At 43.1% G+C, this 23,503-nt stretch overlaps 1 protein-coding gene across 1 annotated transcript in view; it reads left to right on the top strand.

Annotated features, from left to right (window-relative positions):
* Ints4 (integrator complex subunit 4) overlaps positions 1–21,156 on the top strand; it is a 61,916-nt gene extending 40,760 nt beyond the window's left edge. The window contains exons 16-23 of the mRNA XM_031387422.1: positions 6,432–6,525; positions 8,897–8,977; positions 9,986–10,116; positions 10,465–10,524; positions 11,796–11,955; positions 12,229–12,372; positions 17,584–17,704; positions 20,757–21,156. Coding sequence (XP_031243282.1) covers positions 6,432–6,525; positions 8,897–8,977; positions 9,986–10,116; positions 10,465–10,524; positions 11,796–11,955; positions 12,229–12,372; positions 17,584–17,704; positions 20,757–20,935 — 970 coding nt within the window. The 3' untranslated portion in view covers positions 20,936–21,156. The remainder of the gene's footprint in view (positions 1–6,431; positions 6,526–8,896; positions 8,978–9,985; positions 10,117–10,464; positions 10,525–11,795; positions 11,956–12,228; positions 12,373–17,583; positions 17,705–20,756) is intronic.
* Positions 21,157–23,503: the final 2,347 nt, after the last annotated feature.

Here is a 23,503-nt window from a genome sequence, read left to right on the forward strand (position 1 = left end):
ATGTGAAACAAGCTTTACTCTCATAGTTACTGCCCTTCATTGTCATCCTAGCAACATTCAGAGTTTATCAGACTCTCATCTGTGGGAATTCTGACTAGTTCAGCAAGAGCTCAGGGAAATTTTATTTTAAGATTTATTTATTTATTTATTTTATGTATATGAGTACACTATTGCTCTCTTCAGACACACCAGAGGAGGGCATCAGATCCCATTGCAGATGGTTGTGATCCACCATGTGGTTGCTGGAAATTGAACTCAGGACCTCTAGAAGAGCAGTCAGTGCTCTTAACCTCTGAGCCATCTCTCCAGCCCCTTACTTTATTTTATCTTTACATAGTTGCTTTCCCTTCACCACTGTGTCTGGGATCCTTATAGGGATTCAGAAATGTTTGCTACAAACAATAATTGTGACAACTTAAGCAAGAATGATGGTCTGACCCCTGGCTCAAATGACCCTTTCACAGGGGTTACCTAAGACTGTTGGAAAACACAGATATTTACATTGTGATTTACAGCAGTAGCAAAACTACAGTTATGAAGTAGCAGTAGCAATGAAAATAATTTTATGGTTGAGGGCCACCACAACTGTATTGAAGGGTTGCAGCATTAAGAGGGCTGAGAACCACTGCTCTGCATGGTGACAGAAGAATGAGAAGTTAGCCAACTGAAGGAGGAGAAGAGTTCATTACAGAGAAGGACTAAAGCTTGGTCCCTGCAGCCTCCTGTTTCAGGTTAAAGCATCTAGCACAATGAGATGCGAAGCCCAAAGGAGTGGCTCAGATCCCAGAGACCCATCTACCTTTGATGTTTAGAGCATAGAAGAGGTTGAAAGGAAATTGTAGCCATGAACATCTGGACATCCAAAGTATTTTGTTCTTGAAACAAGGTCTGTTATGTAGCCTGGCTTTTCTGGAACTTGCTATGTAGACCAAAAGTCAGCCTGCCTCTGCCTTCTAAGTGCTGGGATTAAAAATGTGCTTGCAGGTCTGGCTTTTTTTTTTTTTAAATATATTTTTAATAGTGATTTTAAAGATTAACAAATTTAGGGCAAGCAAGATGGTTCATCAAGTAAAGGTGCTTGTTGCCAATCCTAACAGTCTAAGATCCATCACTAGAACCCACATGGTAGGCGAGCATAGACTCTAAAACATGTCCTCTCATCTCCACATATATGTTGTGACCCATGCCAACAGAGGCACACAAAAACGAGATAGTAAATAAATGTAAACCAATTAAAAATTAACAAATTTGGGCTACTTTGTAAATTGTGATTTTTTTTTTCATTTTAAAATCACAATATATTTGTACTTTCTTTTGTTTTTATTTTGTTTCATTTTTCAGTTTGAGACCAGTTTCGTATGGCTGAGAATGGTCTCAAAATTTTCTGTGGAAGGAAGCTGCACCCAAATTCTGATCCTCCTGCCTCTGTGTCACAAGTGTACACACCACACTAGCTTGCTTGCTTTATTTGTTTGTTGCTTTGTTTGTGACAGTGTTTTCCTGTGTAATTGTGGCTCTACTGAAAATAGCTTTGTAGACCAGACTTGCCTCAAACTCAGAGATCCACCTGCCTCTGACTCCTGAGTTCTGAGATTAAAGGAATTAAGCTTTAATATTTTAAAAATGCCGTTTATTAGCTTTAAGGACCAAGGATCGTTGGTGTGTGTTTCTGAGGGGGGCATTTTTGCCCTGCCAAATCACATTGTAGAAATATAGTTCAGTATAGCTGGTTTTTAGTTTGGTTTGTTTATTAATGTTTTATATATTTCACAAATAAAAAATTAATAGCAAATAAATAAATAAATGGGAAATTATATGATAATGGTTAAAGAAAAGGGTTTTAGAGTCAGACAGGCCTGGGTTTGTGTCCTGATTTTGCCAGTTTTTAATTCTGTGATCTTGGTCAAACCAGGTAATGTTCTTTGGTTTCATGCTCCATGAGACAGATTAACTACAATTCATGTTGTGAGGATTACAAATGAACTCAAGTAAGGAAATACTCAGCAACAGTACAGTTGCACACAGAAGGTACTCTTTGTACCTTTCACTTTAAAGGGGTTCACAGTTTTACAATGGGTTCTAGACTAGCGCTTCCTGACATAAAGATGGACATAAGGACATACTGGAGCCTAAAGGACTTTGCCCATGACTAGCAGTTTCCATTTTTGCCTGTCAGTAGGTGAGGTTTCTCACAGCTAATTGGGTAGGGTTGTAACCTGCTCTATGAATCCGAGAACCATTGCTACCATCCAGGGCAGTGGACTAACATGAGACCTGGAGGCACTGAGTGCATGATCAGCTTGGCAGTGTTCTTTTAATAGTAACAGAGCGCAGAGTATTACTGATAGTAATTGCTTCAGAAGTAGAATGGGTCTGAATTTGGAAGAGACACACTGGAGAAGTGAATGGCAAAAACTAGCTGGCCACCAAGATTGTAGTTCATAGACATGGATAACCCAGGGTCTTTCCTTCTATGAGATTGGACAGAGCAGGCCACTCTAACACATGAGATGATATGCATAGACATCCATGTTGTCAATCACTAGCTATATTTGCTCTGGGCTTGGTTGTGGGCACCTCCTTCCTACCAGCAGGGTGTCTAGGAGGCAGCATTAATTATCATGATGCGTCCTGGGCAGTGGTGGTACATGCCTTTAATCCCAGCACTTGGGAGGCAGAGGCAGGCGGATTTCTGAGTTCCAGGCCAGCCTGGTCTATAGAGTGAGCTCCAGGACAGCCAGGGCTATACAGAGAAACCTTGTCTCAAAAAACAAACAAACAAAAAAACAAAACAAAAAAATTATCATGATGCTTCCCTCTGAGCATGAGATTAAAGTGAGGTGCTAGTTCAATGGACAGTTTTGTCCAGGCTACAAAGTAATCTGCTATGCCTGAAATAGCTTCTCATGTGATCCAAACTTTCAGCTTTCCTAGGAAATTTTATGTATAGACTTTTTATGTTGTCATTGAAAAATAATGAGGCAGGGGCTGGGGAGATGGCTCAGTAGGTAAACTGCTTTCTGGCAGGACCTGAGTTTGGATCACTAGTACTCACATTTTAAAAAAGGTGGGAGTGGCGGGGCATGTGCTTGTAATCCTGGTTTGTGGAAGCAAAGACAGGAGGGTCCTAGACTCTTGTCAGTAGGTAAGCTCTAGCTACTGGGAGAGAGACAAGACAGAGGAAGACATCTTGGCCTCTAGCCTCCTTAGGATGACAAGTACTAGTTGGCTTAGTTGGATCCAACTCATTACCTAGAGATGGGTTTGAGGATAATATTCTCTGGAACAGAATCAGAGCTCAGTTAAAAGTGGAAAATGGCTAAGTATTTATGTATATATGTGTTTTACATATTTTATATGTGTGTGGTTTGCCAGCATGTGTATATGTGCACTACCTTTGTGTTTGGTGCCTTCTGGAGGTTGCCAGATGTTGTTGCTTTTCTGGAACTGCAGTTGAGGATAGTTGTGAACTGCCATGTGGGTACAGAGAACCAAACTTGGATTCTCTGCAAGAGCAACACATGCTTTACCCACTGAACTAGCTCTCCAGTCCTGTATATTTTTGCCCATAGAACTTTGAAAATATTTTCAAGTTTTTAAGAGTGTCTCTCTATAGAGCCATGACTATTCTAGATGTCATTGTGTAGACCAGACAGACTTCAAACTCAAAGATCCGCCTGCCTCTGCCTCCCAAGTGCTGGGATTAAAGTGTACAGCACCACAAGTAGCAGTATCAATTTTTTTTCAATCTTTATTGACTTTTTTTTTGCCAGTCATGTTTGGTTGAATCCTAGGTCTCTAGGCTGTCCTGCTTCTGGTTCCTGGCAGTCTAGGCAGTGTCACTTGTGGGCTTGCTCTCGTGGCCTGGGCCTCAAGTTGGGTCAGAAAATGGTTGGCCACTCCCACAGGTCCTGTGCCACCATTATCTTAGTATGTCTTGAGGACAGGAAAGGTTGTAGGTTGAAGGTTTTGTGGCTGGGTTGATGTTCTGGTCCGTTGCTAGGAGCTTGCCTGGTTATAGAAGACGGTCAGGTCAGGCTCGTATCCCCCACTGCTAGGGGACTTCGCTAAGGTCACTCCAAGGAGTTTCCACTACACTAGTTTTCTACATTGCTCCCCTAAATAACCCCCAGTTCCAGTACTCTCTCCCACTACTCTCTTCCTCTGTCCCTTTTACCCCCTACTCTCTCCCTCACCTGATCCCTACTGTTCTCATCCTCCCACAGCCCCAGTCCCCCCACAGAATCTATTCTATTTCCCGTTACAGGGAGATCCATATATTCCCCCTTGATCCCTCCTTGTTACTTAGCCTCTCTGGGTCTGTGAATTGTAGCATTATTATCCTTACTTAACAGCTAACGTCTGCTACAAGTGAGGGCATACCATGTTTCTCTATCTGGTTCTGGGTTACCTCACTCAGGATGGTCTTTAGTAGTTGAATCCATTTGCCTGCAAATTTCATGATGCCATTGTTTTTAACAGCTAAGTAATACTTCATTGTGTATATATACTACATTTTCTTTATCCAGTCTTTGGTTGAGAGACATCTGGAGTATTTACAACTTTCTGGCTACTATCAAAAAAGCTGCAATAAACATGGCTGAGCAAGTGACCTTGTCATAGGATGAAGCATCCTTTGAGTGTACCCCAAAGAGTATAATATAGCTGGGTCTTGATTCCTAATTTTCTAAGGAACTGCCATATTGATTTCTATAGTAACTCTACAAGTTTGCACTCCGACTAGCAATGGAGGTGTTCCCCTTGCTCCACATCCTCACCAGCATGAGCTGTCACTTGTGTTTTTGATCTTAGCCATTCTGACAGGGGTAAGATGGAATCTCAAAGCTGATTTGCATTTCCCTGATGGATAAGGATGTTGAACATTTCTTTAAGTGTTCTCAGCCATTTGAGATTCCATTTAGTTTTTTTATAGATATAAACTATTTTATTGGCTGTACCATAATTTACTTAGCAATATTTCTCTCATAGATCTTTAGTCACTAAATTTTAATATAATAGTCCACATAGCAATGAATGTTATGGAGCATAAGTCATTTCTATTGACTATTTCCCTAAGAATTATTTCTCAGCCTAAAACTTTTTTTTGTTTCTTTTTTTTGTTTGTTTGTTTCTTTTTTTCGAGACAGGGTTTCTCTGTGTAGCCCTGGCTGCCCTGGAACTCACTCTGTAGACCAAACTGGCCTCAAACTCAGAAAAATCCGCCTGCCTCTGCCTCCCAAGAGCTGGGATTAAAGGCATGCATCACCACTACCTGGCAGCCTAAAACTTTTGATGAAAAAAATAAGGCTTTATAACAGTAATTGTAGGTATAAGTTTTTTGCAACCTACTTTAAATAAATGTTCAAGCTCTCCTCTAGCCCATCACCCAGCAGAGGCAGTGGAAGAGAAAAGTTATTAGGATGAGGGAAGAAAACTTGTCCAGCAGTAGTTCTTTGGGGGCAAGCTCATTCTCCTTTGGCAGCAGTGCAGTCCAGTAGCAAACACCAAATACGACTCAGCAGCTGCGGTCCAGTCCTCTAGGCAGACAGATACCACTCCCGAATCAGCAGTTGTAGTTTAATACTGAAGAAACCACAGGCTTGCCAACCGGCCTGAGGTGAGGCCTTAGAAGCAGCAAGCTGCCACCACAGGAACCTCACAAGCAGTTCTTGGGCGATTTTCTCTCTGGCGTCACCACTAGGGGAGATCAACAACACTATGTAAGGTGAACCAATACATGAGTATTGTTATTGAGGAATAATGAGGCAGAGCAAACCAAACCAATGCTCAGTGCTTGTCTCCTGCTGTCTGTGGGGTTACATTTACGCTTTTTCATCTGTCCTTTCACATATTTGCTATATCAAAACATCCTTTTACCTGTGTCTACCTCTGGAGAACATTCTTTTGTGTATCTGTTCCTACAAAACCATCTTTTTTTTTTTTTGATATTTTGAGACAGGGTTTCTCTGTATAGCCCTGGCTGACCTGGAACTCACTCTGTAGACCAGGCTGGCCTCGAACTCAGAAATCCACCTGCCTCTGCCTCCCAAGTGCTGGGATTAAAGGCGTGTGCCACCACCACCCGGCCAAAACCATCTTTTTACCCGTGTGCCACAGCAAAATATCATTTGACATAATGGACTTTCCAAACAAACCAGAAGTTCAAGTAGTTATGTTTACAAATGAATGTATAAGAGTAAACTGCTTTTTAAAAATTTAAAATAGAGGCTGGAAGATGTGTGGCCTGATTTCATTATAGCCACCCCAGCACTGGTATTGTCAGCCGTTACTTGGACCAGTTTCTAGCTGTAAAATGGTTAACAGTTGTGACTTGACCTTCACATAATTTGTGGCTTTATCCTTCTGCTCTATCTAGCCTGAGTTGGTTTTCTTATGTGTGTGTTTTTTTTCTGGTTTTGTTTTTACTGTAGAGATCTGCAAAGACTTGGAGAACTTCAATCTGAATTGGCAGGGGTGGCTGACTTCTCTGCCACCTATCTTCAGTGTCAGCTGCTCCTCATTAAGGTTTGTTTGGATCCAGTGTGTTTATGATTTTTGATGCTAAGAATGACTCTGAATTGATCCAGGAGTGCTTAAGACCCTAAATAGAAAAACTTACTGTTCTGTGAAACCATCCAACAATGGGAAAATCACAGGTCTCCAGCATGTTGTATTGTATTTAAATAAATGTTAACTCATATAGTTTCTTAGGCTTTCTCCTGCTGGGTTGAAACACCCTGACCAAAACCAACTTGAGGAGGAAAGGGTTTGTTTGGCTTACACTTCCATATCTCTGATCATCACTGAAGGAAGTCAGGACAGGTACTTGGAGACAGGAGCAGATGCAGAGGCCATGGAGGATACTAGGAATCTTTAAGTGTTCCATATAATGGGATTGGTCACAGATTTGCATAAACTTTTATACTATTTCCTTAAATTGCTGATTCTGTTTGTCCAAGTTGAAAGGCTAATTCTTTGCTCTTAAAAGGGCCAACTGCCCAGACTTATGTTGGCACAGAACCTATAATCTACCTGTTCAAGGAACAGGAAACAGCAGGATTGTAAATTCATGGCTAGTCTAGGCAACTTAGTGAAACTGCTTTCAAACTGAAAGCAGCTGGTGCGGTAGCTCAGGCTAGACCACACCTAGCACAAGCGAGGACCTGAGTTTAATTCCCAGCTGGGGGCAAGAAAGCACAATGGGAATACAGAGCAAGATTGCTGGCATGAGACCCTGGCTTACTGAAAAAGAAAAACGAAGTCCACTTTTCTTAGGAGAAAATATCAGACGGGAATGAGAAGACATTGCTCAACTATGCTGGTTATTTATTCAGTCTGGATCCTGAGACAGTCTATAATAGGGAGGAGCTAAATAAATTGTGGCATCTACTTAACCCTTAGGCCTATGGTGGTAATGGTCTGTGTGGAGAATCACACTACAGTGTAACAAAATAATTACAGTGTAATATTATGTACTCCCTCCCCCCCAAAAAAGAGATACAAATGCATTCTACTCCAACAACAACCTGTATAAAAGTTTTATATGAGAAATTGTTAGAAGTATGTATTTAACAGTTTTCTGTTATGCCGCATCTTGAACCTACTGCTGTTGGTGTGATGCTGCCAGATATGCATGACGACTGAGCACCTGCAGTGTCACTAGCCCACACTGGAATGTGCTGCAGTGCAAAGTGTCCACTGGATTTCCTAAACTTATTATGAGAATGAACCTGTCTTGGAGTAGAATAAGGTAGATTTACTTAGTGACTTACTTAAAGTACTGCTTGTACTGCCTATTTGCTAAGCATGACTACACTTGCTACTCGGAACAGAGTGACCTGCAGAAATAGCTGAAACAATTGGTTGTTGCCCTTAACAACCTGATGACTGTCACTTATGCTTTCTGTAAAAATCTTGCTTGCCTGCCACAGCTTGGAGTTTTTAGAGAATAAAAGGAAAATACCAACTGGGCTTAGCATTGAGGCCTCTCAGGAACTATCGGCTTCAGCCCACTGATAACATCTCCCCTCTTCTGCTCTCACCGGTGTCAGAGTACTTATTCACGAGATTCCTGCAAGAGTCTCGCTACTAATTTAAAACATACTGGCCCAGCACCCACAAGATGGCTCACAACCATTTGTAACTCCAGTTCCAGGAGATAGATTGTTCTCTTCTGCCCTTCTAGGCATGCATGTGGTTCACAGACCTAAAAACAACAAAACAAACAGACAGATACAATCTATCACAGTTGTCAAACTGTAATATGCTGAATTCATAGAGTAGAATAGTCAATAGAATAGATAGATCATCAGGCTGAGACATGAGAATCGTGTTTGAGGCCAGCCTGGGCTACGCATTACATAAGGATGCTCTAAGCTCCCTGAGAATAATGTTCCACAGCAGAATTGACTGAAGCTGGGTCACAGACATAAGTGGATAGGTGAACAGACGGGTCTGTAGTGAAATCTGTGGCTGTTGGTGAGAGTGCAACTGCAGAGAAATCGAGAAAAAGGAGAATGTGGGAAAGCTGGCTGACTTGTAGTTGGTTAAGTGACAGGGTGCATCTCAGGACACTGAATACAGGTGCAAATGTGACAGCTTAGGTTGCTCAGCTTAGTGCGGGGACCCTGTGAACAAGGCCCCAGGGCTGACTTGCCTGCTGATTTTAGTGAGGGTTTTGTCACTCCTGTTTCCAGACAGCCATCTGTCTGAGTGCCAGCTGCCATTCTACTTCTGCTTAGGGAAGGCTTTACTTGCTTCAAATAGTAAGAGTGATAGAGAGGAAGCCCTGAGCGTGGTCATTCTCACAGCAAAGCAAAACCACAAATCTCAACGTTGTATCAGTTTTCCCAGTTTTGTAATGTCTGCATCTGTCTCTTCTTTCATGTCTGAGAAGGCCTTACAGGAAAAGCTGTGGAATGTGGCTGCCCCCTTGTATCTAAAGCAGAGTGATTTGGCCTCAGCAGCAGCAAAACAGGTAAGAGACTCCTCAGACATGTCAGAGGTCTTCCTATGGCCTGTCTCCTGGCTTCTGAGACTTCAGGCTCTGGTAGAACTAGTTAGAACTAGGCCTGTGTGACTGTGCAAGCACTGGGCCTTGGAGTCAGGGGACTTGGGTTTTAGTCCCAAGTCTTCTCCATCTGACAAGGTAATAAATTGACCAAGCTATTTGAGTTTCTTGGAGTTTCCTCCTCTATAAAATGTGGCAGTTGAATTATATGATTCTGAGATTCCTTTGTGTTCTACATATTTCTAGTGTGGTGGGTGGTCATAGTGCTTACTGTGTAGGCCTGATAACCTGAATTCAGTTCCTGGAACTTACATAAAGTACCCACACTCTCTCACATATCACATACATACATATACATACACACAATTTTTTATTATACTATTTATATTAGTATTTGTTCCATATGGATTAAAACCCAATACAGTTGTGAGTCTTTCATCTAAAAATACATGTAAATTGATTTTGAGATTGTTTAATATTTTTATTAATTCTTTGATAATTTCATACATTGGGTTTTGTTTGTTTGGGGTTTTTTGTTTGTTTTAGTTTTATAAGACAGGGTTTCTCTATGTAGCCATGCATAGGGAATCTTGGAACTCCCTCTGTAGACTAGGCTGGCTTTGAACTCAGAGATCCTTCTGCCTTAGCCTTTGGAGTGCTGGGTATTAAAGGCATGTGCCACCACAGCCAGCTTATACAATGTATTTTTATATTCACTTTTACTAAATCTACCCCTACCTCCTAATTTTGTGTGTATGTGTGTGTTTTAAAAATGATGTGTTGGGCCTAGTTCATGCTGCCTACATGGGTGTAAGTCCACCCACTGGGGTATGGTTAGCCTACCAGAGCCTTACTCATAAAGAAAACTGACTCTGCTCAGAAGCCATCAGCGGTCCACAGTTCCTCAGTTAAGGGGAGAAAGCCCTTCCTTCCAGGATAGTTTACTGATTGGTAATAATTGTCTTTTCCTTATAGATCATGGAAGAAACCTACAAAATGGAGTTTATGTACAGTGGTGTGGAAAATAAGCAGGTTGTGATCATACACCACATGAGGCTTCAGGCCAAAGCTCTGCAGCTTATAGTAACTGCACGAACCACTAGAGGGTAAGGATGGAGCTGGGCAAATAGGTGGCATTCTCCTAAGGATGCAGGCAGATGCGTTCACAGCTCTCTCTAAGGTTAACAATGAGTAAGATTTAGGGAGCTCACCTAAGAGAGCTTATTTCTTTTTAGATATTTCAAAGTTTGTGCTAGGGTCAGATTACATCCTGCTCCTGGCCCCTGGCCCTCAGAGAGAGCACTGCCTTTGCTTCTTGCTGTTGTCTTAAGAGCTCAGTTTTACAGTGTAACACAGTCCCTCGCCTCTCACCGAAGCTCAGGTTTCTGGGACTTCTCGTCCTCACTCCTTAGTTAAGAGTCACAAGTTTTTTACACTTACTTTTTTCCCTACAGAGTTGACCCCTTATTTGGAATGTGTGAAAAATTTTTACAGGAAGTGGATTTTTTTCAAAGGTGAGTATTTTGTAACTCTTAGGATTTTTTTTTTCCATCTTCTTTATACAGAAAATAACTGGCACCAAACAAGATCAGGTATCTTTCCTGGGCTGCTGTCGGTGTGCCCTAATGTGGTGTTTTCTTTAACGATGTAGAAACCGTTCTGAGTCTAGAGCTTCAAAAGTAAACAGACAACTAAATGATAAAAACATCAGGAGCCACTTGGATTCTCTGCACTTAGCTGAGCTACCAAAAAAAATTCTCAATGTTCTTATGTTTTTGCTTGAGAAAAGATCTTGCTGTGTTGCCCAGACTGGCTTTGAAGTATTGATCCTCCTGCCTTAGCCTTCTGAATGGTAGGATTACAGGTATACGAGTATGCCTGGCTTTGTTCTTTGCTTTTTTGAGGCAGGGTCTCAAGTAGCCTAGGCAAGCATTAAACTTCCTGTATTGCTAAAGCTGGCCATGAACTACAGATCCTCCTGCCTATACTTCCCAAGTGCTAGGATTATTGTTGTGTGCTACCATATCTAGCTATTCTTTAACTTTATAGTTAAATAATAACAAGCTAGGTATAGTGACACATACTTTCAGTATCAGCACTTTGGAGACAGAGGCAGGGGGGTTCTCTGTAAATTTGAGGCCAGCCTAGTCAACTACCAGACTAGCCATTGCTACATAGTAAGAGTCTGGGCAAGAGAGAGAGAGAGAGAGAGAGAGAGAGAGAGAGAGAGAGAGAGAGAGAGAGAGAGAGAGAGAGAGAGAGAGAGAGAGAGAGAGAGAGAGAGAGAAAAGAAATAAGTAGAGACTGGAGAGATGACTGGGCTGCTAAGAGCAGTTGCCGTTCTTTTAGTGAAACTAAGTGGTCCCTACCACCCACATTGGGTGTTTCAGTCACCTCTAACTCCAGTTCCGGGGATTTGATGGCCTCTTCTGGATGCTGCCAGCATCTTCTCTCTTATATCTACCTCCCTATTGCTGGGATATGGGCTCATGCTGCTGCTCCTGGCTCTTTCCTGGCTCTTTTCATAGAGTCTGGGGGCTGGATTCAGGTCTTCATGCTCGCCAGGCATGGGATTTATTAATGAAGCTATCTATCTAGCCCAGCAGTGTGGTTCTCCTGCTGGTCATGTGGCTGTGGCATACTGAACTGTGTCCCTGTCAATTTCAGTCATGACCCTCAAAGTCTCCCCATATCAGTACTCTTCCTGCTTCAGGCCTTGGCAGAGTATGGACTTAGCCTGTGCTGAGTGGGTGGACGGTCAGTTGCTTTGTGTTCGTTCATGCAGGTGTTTCATTGCGGATTTGCCCCACCTTCAAGATAGCTTTGTGGACAAACTCCTTGATCTTATGCCCCGACTCATGGCATCTAAACCTGTAGAAGTGATCAAAATTCTACAGACAATGCTGCGGCAAAGCACCTTCCTACATCTTCCGCTTCCAGAGCAGGTCAGAGTCTGTGCTACCCCTCTGCAAAAGCTGTCCAGATTCTTAAAACCATTTACTTTAGTGAGCTTCTTTGATTAGGGGAGCAAGTGATCTAGGGTCTTTCTTCTGATTGTTTTTAATTACATGTATTAATTTGGAGGGAGGGGCACAGCGCATGTGTGGTTCCCTGATCCCTAGGGATCAGACTCTGGTTATCAGCCTTGGTAGCAGGGGCCTTTGCTGTTGAGCTCTCTCACCAGCCTAAGAATCAGCATATTTTCTTGTTGCTTACAGATCCACAAAGCCTCAGCTACCATTATTGAGCCAGCAGGAGAGTCAGACAACCCTTTGCGGTTTACATCTGGGTTGGTGGTAGCCTTGGATGTGGATGCAACCCTGGAACATGTGCAAGACCCCCAGAACACTGTCAAGGTCCAGGTGTGTGAGGTTTTTACACTGACGCTGTATATAATTCCCTAAATATCCAGTAAGTCTTTACTAAGTGACAGGTCCCTCTCTGTTTGTATAATGTAGATTTAGATCTAATCCTTTTTACACACACACACACAAATTGAATTTATCAAAATGAAATAAACAAGTTCTACTGGTTAGTCAGGTGGCAAACAAAATTAATAGATGGAGAGAAATGATTATTAGGATGCATTTTTTCCAAAGTTAGATAGATGCTAAGTTACAATCACATAAGAGATGTGGTGAAGACTGCAAGTGAGCCCCACAATTCCAGCCACCCCTCTCTTTCCTTCCATCCATTCATGCATTGTGGGCTTTCTTTAGGGTACATACTAAGTGCTGGAGCTCTGGGGAGACAGTTGTAAGTGAAGGTCAGTGTTTGAGCACACAGTTAGGCACACTGTAGAAGGTCAAAGAAAGGAAGGCTCTGTAGAGATGCCAGCATGTGGTACAGCCTGAAACAATGTACAGGAGCAGAAAGGAGGTACTTTGAGGAGGTAGGGATGAGTGTGAGCACTGGCAGGACAAGTAATTGGATGCAGGATGTGAGATGACAAAGATGCGAGATGACAGCCTGCAGCAGGCACAGCAGGCACAGCAGGCTACCGAGAGGAAGGGTAAGAGTAACTTAATCACCTGATGTAATTGTCCTGGAAGCTTCTAGCCTCCCTACAATCTTAGCTAGACCTAGATAGAGTATTTTCACCCTCTGAGACTTAACTGCTGAATTAACTCAACCTTTCCTTGTTCTTTCTGAACTCTGGCTGGTTCAAGCTTAGCTGTAATGGCTCAAACTCTCCACACTAACTCATTCCATTTCTCTCTTGGCCTCTGACTGAATTGCTCTGCTTGGCCTCATACTAACTTTGGCAATCTGTTCTAATCTTCTGGCTCCTCCTCTTTCTCTCGCTTGCTCTGTCTTCTCTCTCTGCAGCCTGTCTCTGCAAAACTCTTCTGGTAAATCTGCCTCTTCCCTCTCTCCCTCTGCACTGCTCCCTCTTATGTTGCCTCAGTTTCCTCTCTGTTCTCCTAAGAGGTGGGCATATCCTGTTCTGTTAAATCATTCTCTGATTTGTCACTTTGTCTGCCACTCAGTTAGACATAACTTTCAACAGGAGGCTTCCTTCTACAAACTAATTTTACTTTCATTGTGTAGGAAGGATTCAATGTGTGTACTAAGGACATGTCTGTATTCCAGCCAGCAGGATTAAAGGTGTGTGCCAAGGGCTGAGCCACACCACAATTAGAAACAAGTAATTTCAATGACTAACATAACCTCAGGGTTCACAGTGTGATCAAACATCCTGTACCACATGTGGATACCTCACAGATCATACCCATAGAGGACTTCTGAGCAAGTAGAAAGCAGTAACTGCAGTGCTTTTTTGTGTTTTAAGGTTATCATCCACCCTAGCTGATGAACAGTCCTCATTCAGCCTATACCAGTTAAATCAGAATCCTGAGACTAAGCTCAGCGTTCTTAGTATTCTTTCTAAGAGCTCATAGGTAAACCTAATGTACAGTGTGAGTCTGATGGAGACTTGTTTTGTTGCGTCTCTGAGAAAGTCAATTAAGCATAAACAATCGCAGGTGGATTTACAGGCCATCTGTTAAACTATCCTGGAAAGAACTCACTCTAAAACATCTCTGCTGCCTTCCAGGCAGACACTTGCCTGCATGAGATGTAATAGGATGCTTTCTGCCATGTCATGAGACATCTGGAGCAGTTTCAAAGTCCAGCTTCCATACTTGGAATACCAGACAAAGGTGCTAAACATGCAACTGTGAGCATGTCTCAGAGACTTCATGGAGGCTTTATTCTTTCTTAAAATTACGGGTGTTCTTTGGGTTTTTGTTTTGTGTTTTTTTAATTTGTTTTAGTTTTTGGTGGTTTCAGATAGAGGCTTTCTCTATACTCTTGACTGCCCTGGAACCTTCTACATAGACCAGCCTGGCCTGGCCTCAAACTCACAGAAATCTGCCTGCTTCTGCCTCCCGGGTGATGGGATTAAAGACATTTACCACCATGCTCAATCATGTTGTCTGTTTTTAAAGCAGCTTCATTGAGAAAGCTTAGGGGTTCTGCTGCTTTGTCCCTCTCTTCCTTCCCACTCCTCTCCTTACCTGCCCTCACCCTACCTTTTAATACAGGGACTCATATTTCAGGCTGGCCTCCACCTTGCTATTTGAACTTCCAATCTTCCCACTTCTACTCCCAAGTGCTAGTACTGCAAGTATGGACTGTTTTTTGGTGGGTCTAGAACCTGTGTTCCGTATAGGCGAGGCAAGCATTCCACCAGCTTAGCTCTATCTGTGCCCCTTCTCCTATCAAATCTTTGGGTTTTTTCAGACATGGATACATCCCCCTATTCTAGCTCCTCCTGGACATTCACTCCATTACCCTCCCCACTTCCCCTCTTCTTTTAAAATAAGATGACAAAGTTATAGAAGCTACGGCACCTACAGCTTTCTTCTTCTGTTCTAGGATGGGGCCAGAACACCTAGGACCAAAATAGAGAAGCAGCTTGTAATTACTACTTTTTGCTGTTGTAACCAAATATCTGAGAAAAACAACTTGAGAAGGAAGGACTTGATTTAGCTCCTAGTTTCAAAGGTCTCAGTCTCCAGTTGGCTGTTTTCATTGCTCTGCTCCTCAAGTGAGCTGTAAGGAGAACATGGTAAAGCAGTTGCTCACCTCATAGCTCACCTCATGGAGCAAGATGGGAGGGAAGAGGGACCTACTTTCTCTACCTCCCCCAAAATATATGAAATTATGAATCTATTTGATCTTTTGATTAGATCAGGGCCCTAATGTGCCGCAGGCTGGCCGATCTGGGCCTCTCTCAACCCGCGGGAGAAACAGGGGTCCTAGTCAGGTCGACAAGGTGTAGTAGGCGAAGAAATGACGGCAGAGACGACACATGAAGTATAAGATCTAAATGTATTTCTTAGAAATGGCATCAGACTTTTACAGTCATTGCAAAAGAGAGATGGTAAATCTGGCAGCTCAATAGTTGAGGTACATCTGAGGCTATCTAAAACATACTGGGTCTAAAGCAGCAGCTATCTCCTCTGAACTGGTGCTGCATCCCCCGGGCCCAAGTGCTCTGGGCCCCAGGGGAATGCGGATGCATGAATCTGAGTCCTAGCCCATCTAAGTTCTAGTGCTAGTCCTTCTGTGAGTCCAAGTCCTTCTTCTTCTCCCAGTCCTTCTGCTAGACTGAAGTCACGTAGGCAAGCGACCCCCACACCAAGGTCGGCAGGATCTGGTAGCTAGGTGTGAGGCAAGAGGAAGAGGAGTGGAGCCCTCCCTGTTGAGATAATTAGGTATTCCTATGCTGATTCTCTGGTTCTAGCTGGAGGCAGGTAGTGGGGAGTCCCGACCTAACACTATAAGCTAATGTCCTAGAGTGAGGGAAACCCTTCATTACTCTCTAGTATGCAAAATACTGCTAACTATTGTGAACTATCTATTGTTCTAAGGAATGTACACGATTTCTGTTGCCAGCTCTAGCAAGGGAGATACTTTGAAAGAGAATGCAAGCTATGGATAGCTTGGCAACAAACTAGGATAGTTGGAAACATTGTGTCGGCCAGAAGACCATGTCCAATCTTAACCATTTATAAATCATTTCTTGGGGTACCTTTATGCCTAATTATGAGGCCGTGTTGATGATTGGAGAGAACACGTCTCCAATCATCTGATTAGAATCATCCAATATTATCATTATCATCCAATAATTCTGGAACACGTCTGAGTTAGGGGATACCAGCGACTAGTCTGAAATCCAGGAGGCACAGATCTCCTTTTGAAGTCTTATTGCCTCTTATCCTTTATCAGGATTTTATCCCCGATATTATGGATGTGACTGGAGTAGACGAGTGTGCGTAGCACTAATCATTCAATTATTTCCCTAAATCTCTACTTCTGAACATTACTTTAGGGACTCAACATATAAATGTAAGGCTAACAAGGCTGGACAAATAGCTTAGTGAGCAAGATAAGAATCCCTAGAACATAAAAATACAGGTATTGCTAAGTGAGTGAGTGAGAGAGAGACAGACACACACACACAGATGGACACAGAGAGAAAGGGGGGGAGGGAGGGAGGGAGGGAAAAATAGATTTGTCAGCCCTTGGGCGGGCCTAAGGTATGTGGAGAGGTGAAAGATTTTGAAAGATTTGAGCAAGTGGACAGACACAACTTCCTGAATTAATTAATTAATTTTCTTTTCTTCTTTTTTTTAAGTATACAATAGAGTATTGGGGCATGGGGAGGGGGAGTTAAGAGGGTAGCAGAGGCAGAGAAAGGCAGAGAGAAGAAGGTAGAGAAGTGGGGCCCAGCCATGACCACATGGAGAGAGAGGGGAAGAGAATGGAGAACAAGGGGATAAGAAGCAAGAGAGAGGCAAGAGTGAAAGGATGATGTGATTTCTATGTTTACACAGCTGGTCAAGTCTAGTCCTAGTGTCAGCCTTGTTTCTTTAGTTTGCTTGTTCCCTGTGTCCTGTAATAGACTACACAGGTAACGGTTGGGAGGCCCTCACATTGCCCCATTGCTGAGATGTGAAGATCTGGCTATTGGTTTGAACAGACCCTTCTTTGATTACTCTGTAGAAATGGTCAGATAAATGCTTTCCTATCTGATTGGAATCTGGTTACAGAGGCTAGTTACAGAAAATGCTTTCTCACCGTATCCTAGATAGGTGCTGAATACTGGGCCCTGAAATGCTGCAGAACCAAGGAGGGAAAGCTTCCAGTGGGGTGCTTGTGAGGCTTCCCACAGTTAGCCTCATTATCTGCTATCTGTTAATACATACACTATTCCTATCATTTACTTACCAGGGATTTAAGAAATATTAACTAGACACTGATTCTGCTAGTGTTGCCTCCCCCCCAACCCCCCGCACCCTTCTGTTTTCATATTTTTGAGGCAGGGTTTTTCTTTGTAGCCCTGGCTGTCCCGGACCTCTCTCTTTAAGCCAGGCTGGCCTCCAACTCAGAGATCACCTCCTTTGCCTCTCAAATGCTGGGATTAAAAGTGTTTCTCCTTTAAGAAGCAGTTTTTATATAATGGCTACAGTCATCTTCCTGCTCGTGATTTCAGGGTCACAGTAGATGTTATCAGTTTTCTTAGCCCCTCTATCTTCCGTTGCCCTATTTCCGTCATACTATAGGTTCTGTATCCAGATGGCCAGGCTCAGATGATCCACCCCAAGCCAGCAGACTTCCGGAATCCTGGCCCAGGGCGGCACCGTCTCCTCACTCAGGTGTACCTCTCCCACACTGCCTGGACGGGTAAGAGTCTGTGGGCTGGGTAGGCAGGAAATATGTCCCCACTGACCTTGGAACTTTCCCATTGTGATTTGCTCTTTTGTTTGTTTGTTTGAGATAAGGCATCACTATGCAGCCTTAGCTGGCCCAGAACTCTGTATGTAGACCATGCTGGCCTCCAATTCTGCTTGCCTCTGCCTCCCCAGTGCTGGGATTAAAGGCGTGTGCTATCATACCCTGATTGAACTAGATCTCATAAGTAAGGAATTCGTCAGCGCAGACATCAATATATTTGGACTAACTTGCTGTTTGCACAAGGAAGGAACAAGATTTCATCAGAAGACACTCAGAAGACTATAATAGTGTGGAGACTCAAGGCCAGAGAGATACTTCATACCAGGAGACTTACTCTCTTGTTCTAAGTATGCCTAGGATACACCATTGTTCTTGGGGAAGTCTCTCTTAAGTCTTCCTCTTCACTCCCAAAATAAAGATAATAATTCTCAACCCATAAATTACTGAGGATTATTCTGGAAATTAAAGTTTCATGTTTCTTAACAAACATTATAAATCATTATCTCTTTGTATATGGACAGTCCAGCTTATTTCACTGAAACAAATCAAATTATAAGTAGCTGTTCTTCTCATTCCTATGAACTGTTTTGGGCTAATACAGGTGTTTATTTTTACAGACTTAGAACTGAATCTGGATAGCTAATGTCTGTATATGCACAGACAGACAGACACACACACACAAATTATATATCATCTGTAAGAATAAAATGGGAGAATACAGATGTGTAAGACTTACATCTCAAGCCTGTAAAGCTGCTTGAAAAGCTTCAGTCTTCAGGCCCAAAGATACGGGCCTCACTCAGTTGGTTACAGCGCTGTTTGTAAGTCACTGCGGATAACTTAGGAATATGACTTTCACTAGGAAAGGTAATAATGCCACCAATTTGGTTTAATAACTAGGGAAATACCTTCTAGAATTTTATATTTTCTTTTATTTTGTGTTTTAATCTTTTTTTTTTTCTTCAAAACAAGGTTTTTCTGGCTGTCCTAGAACTCACTTTATAGATCATGCTCACAGAGATCCACTGCCTCTGCCTCCTGAATGGTGCGATTTAAGGCATGGGCCACTATATCCAGCTTAAGGGTGTTTGGTTTGTTTATTTTTAATTCTGAAAAAAAAAATAGGTAAAAAGTAATTGAAGAAGACACTGCTATTAACCTCTGGCCTCTGACTCCCACTTGTGGATATACATGCACCAGTGCACACAAAGTAAATAACATATATGCCAAACTATTTAGTGCTATCAAAGGTTTCCTTTTATCAGACCCGTTAGATGCATAATGATGAGGTTATTATAAAGAGGCAGTTAGAGTAGCCCCTTTTATGTTTTTGTGATCTAGGACCTGGCATTTCAGGGTCCCCAGGATCTGCTACAGAAGTCTCTCTGTAGTATCTTCTTGCACTATCTGTGTGTCTGACTTTTGCTTTCTCTCCTCTCCCTTCTTCCTGTGGCATTGGCTTGCATTGCCATTTGTTATCAGATGCTGGTAAGGGAAAGCAGAAAGACTTGTAGGTCAGTACGATATGGCCTCCTCTGACTTGCCCAGGGTTTGGTTCCTTGAAAGTACTGTGACTGTCCCAGGCTCTTGTGATCTGCTGTCTGGGGTGGACTAGGAGTGAGAGAAAGCCGATGCTGGTCTTACCCTGGCTCCACCCTGAGTGGGAGGAGTTGGAGCAGCACTTGTGTCACTGCTACATGCATGACTGTGAGGGCCCTGAATGGTGGGTATATGTGCTACATGCCTAGTAATGTGAGGCTCACTTGGTGCACCTGCTGGACTCGGGTGGCTCTGGTGCTCTGGCCTTAGCCTCCTGGAGGACAGCAGTCTAGTCTTTGCCCTGACCGTGAGAGCAGAAATAGAGTTGGAGAGCCATTACTGGTCCTGGAGCCTTTGTGCTATTGGATTTCAAACCATCCAGCTCAGTCTTGTCCTTTGAACTATTTAACCAGAGGCTTTTCTTTTTAACTCTTACACCAAAGTAGGGAGCACACCCAAGCTTGTTTTGTTCTCTGCCTTGCACTTGCTGTTGGTCCTTCTGAAATCCTTTCCCTCTCCTTTGTGTGGATGATTACCCACAAAGATTGTGAATGGAGCTCAGTTTCTTACAGGGTGGATTTGGGCAGCCACTTAGAACTATCTGAGCTCCTGGACTTTTGTCAAGATCGAGACAGTCTTTTTTCATGGTGTGGCAGGAAAAGAATTCCTAGGGTTTTGTGCTTGGCACAGAGTGTGTACTCTATCCCAGAGCCTTCCTGTACTCTTTCTCAGTACATTTAGACTCAATTAGAGCATGTCCTCTGCTCCACTGCAACTGGGCTGCAACATCCAAGCACTCATAAGGGAGTGTGTTTACTCTCATTAGGCCAACCACAGACCCACACAAAATATAATGAAAGAAGCAAAAAGATTCTGATATTTTAGGTCCATGAAACATGTTCCTTTCCATTGTGACAAAATTTTGCCAGAACTGTTTTCTAACTTGAAGCTTTCCTTTCCACTAAAAAAGTCAGTTCCAAGATGCACACAGCCCAGAGTCTTAATGTTGAACTCCCTATCTTATTGAGATAGGCCTACAGCCTCTCCAGTTCCTCTCAGGTCTCACTAGCCTTAGCTCTGAGCTGCAGGAAACATACATAGTCAGGAGGCCATGGCAGACAAGCATTGCATCTGCAGACTCAGGATCAGCCTCACAGGGTTCAGGCTAGGAAAGTGTTTTGTTTTTGAGGGTCAAGGGAAGGATGCAGACATAGGAAAAGTCCATCTTGTATTTTGAGACAGCATCTCACTATGCAGCTCTGGCTGTCCTAGAGCTCACTGTGTAGACCAGGCTGGCCTCAAATTTACAGAGACTGCCTGCCTAGTGCCAGAATTAAAGCCGTATGTAATGTCACCTGGCTGTGTGGCCATCCTTGATGGTGCTTTATTTGCAGGTTCATTGGAATCCCTAAAAATTACCCAGTGATGGAGTATTTCTTGGTTTTTGTTTTTGTTTCTTCAGAACCATGCCAAGTGGAAGTGAGGCTATTGCTGGCCTACAACTCCGGTGCACGAATTCCAAAGTCTCCATGGATGGAGGGTAGTGAGATGTCACCACAGGTGGAAACCAGCATCGAGGGCACCATTCCTTTCAGTAAGCCTGTGAAAGTCTACATAATGCCCAAGCCTGCAAGACGCTGACCCACAAGCCGTCATCACAGCCATGGACTAGAAACTCTTTAGGCCCCAGTGAGCAGAAGCCTGGAGCTTCACCTGGAAGTGATGTGTATGTATAGAACATGGAAGCGTTACAGTCTCATACCACACCACACCTGCTCATTCAGGAGCAGCCACTTCTGCTAAAACCAGAAGTCTTCTGGTTTATTTCCTCCATTCCCATAATAAAGTTGAGAAAACACCTAGCTGTTCTAGTTTCTGGTCCTTAAAATAACCCGTAGCAGTGATAACACATGCTTAATTGTAAGATGTAAAACATGTGGTCTGGTTTTCCAGGCATTTCCAAAGCCCTGGCTAGTCAAGCCGTAATCTTGTTTCGTGAAGTATCAAGTTTGTTTACTAGCGTCAACTCCAAAGCCATCTTGGCAGCTGAATATTTATTACTGGCAGATTCTTTAGGACCCTGGCCATCTGTTGCCTGCCTGAGAGACCTCTTTTCTAATCAGGCAATGGGTGACCAGAAGTGACAGAATAGCAGTACAATAAGTCATTTAATTCTGAGATAAATGCTTGATCTTGCCTGCCATTATCCTCAGACTCTCTCTGCCTTTAATAAAGGCATAGGAACCATATTTTGGAAAAGGAGGTAATGTTATAGGAAGATGGTTCCCAATAGAACAAAGAAAGTCCTGTCTGGCAGTGTCTCTGCCGCACGGGAGCTGCATAGAGGCCCAGGTGAGATGGAATAAGACCGTGCTAGAGAGATGTTAGTGGGGTAGCAGGCTTGTGCTGTGTACTCTACCTTGTCATCCACATAAGGCTTAGAGATTATGTCACAGCTTGAAAACCGTATAGTTAATAGTTCAAGCCTGTATTCATTCAAATCTAAAAGGGTTTCAAAGGTTCAGGCTATTCCACTAGAGGGGAAGTATGTGGTATTCTGGTTTGAATATGTGTCCTAAGGTAACATCCATATAGCAACATTGTTGGAAGGTGGGCCTCACAAGGGGTGGTATAGTTGTGAGAGCCTTGGGTTAAGTTTATTTCTTAGCAAAAGCAACATTTTGGGGGCCAGCCATGGTGGTGCACAACTGTAATCTTAGCACTTGGGAGGCAGAGGCTGGTGGATCTCTGTGGGTTCAAGGCCAGCCTGGTCTACATAGTGAGTCTAGGACAGCCAGAGCTATATATTGAGACCCTATCTTAAAACAATAACACAACAAAACCCAACAAGATGGCTTTGTGTGTGGTGGTGGTAGTAGGGTGGCTAGGAAGAGCTGTGCATGAGGACCTGAGTTTGAATTCCTAGTACCCACATAAAAGCTGGACTTGGTCCTTGGTCTGTGACTATAGGATGGCGTTGGAGGAAGCAGGAAGATCTTGAAGCTCATTGGCCAGCCACCATAGCCAAACTGATGAATCTGGATTTAATGAGAAGATTCTGTCTCAGAACTAATGGGATGGGTTTGTACACTCAGCAACAGCCTGGTGTACATACTGAGTTCCAGGCCAATGAGGGCTACATAGTAAAACAAAAACCCCACTACACGGTAGAGGACAGGAAGATGAGGACAGGAAGATGACGCTGTATATGAAAGTTCCCCAAGAGACCCCCATGCCACCTCAGTTTGAGATGCAGTCCATACAATCTGAATCCCAGCCTTCCTCCTTCAAGATAGGAAGCAGACAGAATCACCCAGAAACTCAAGGGCAAGCTAACTGGCAATGTGGGGCGCAGGAGAAATGAGACCTTTCCTGAAAACAAAGTAAAAGAAGAGAGCCAGGTCCCGAAGGTCTTCCTCTGATCTCTACACACACTGTGGCAAACGTGTAGACACATTCAAACCATACACTCTCATATCCAATAATAAAAAAATACACTTAAAATATATTTAATTTGTATGGTTGTTTTACTTGTATGCATGTCTGGTATCCCATGGGACTGGAGTTAAACGAAGTTGTGAGTCTCCATGTGGATTAAGGTAGAGAGCAATTGAGGACACCTGAAGTCACCTCTGGACTCCACATACGTGCACACACAAAACAGCCATGCTAGAAAGGTATGTTTTATGTTAACCTGGCACAGGTACAGTCATCTGAGAGGAGGGAACCTCAGTTGAGGAAATGCCTCCAGAAGATGGGGCTGTAAGCAAGCCTGTAGGGTATTTTCTTAATTAGTGATTGAGGGAGGGGCCAGACATCCCTGGGTTGGTGTTCATGGGATCTATAAGAGAACAGGCTAAGTAAGCCATGAGGAGCAAGCCAGTAAGCAGCACTCCTCTATGACCTCTGCATCAGCTCCTGCTTCCAGAATCCCACTCAATTTGAGTTCCTGCCCTTCCTTCCCTTAGTGGACTGTGACTTGGGATATATAAACCAAATAAACTCTTCCCCAGACCCCAGATGCTTTTGGTACTGTGTTTCATCACAGCAATAAGTAACCTAAACAAAGTCATGTCAGGCTTACTGATGAGATGAATCAGGAGTTATTTGGTAGTATCTGTATCTACAGTCAATCTTGATTATATTGGAACTTAGAGAACTTATAAAAATAGTAGTAAGAGCTTGGCTACGATGGTGCACACTTTTAAT

This window comes from Mastomys coucha, unplaced genomic scaffold (assembly GCF_008632895.1).
Source record: "Mastomys coucha isolate ucsf_1 unplaced genomic scaffold, UCSF_Mcou_1 pScaffold21, whole genome shotgun sequence".
Taxonomy (NCBI): Eukaryota; Metazoa; Chordata; class Mammalia; order Rodentia; family Muridae; genus Mastomys; species Mastomys coucha.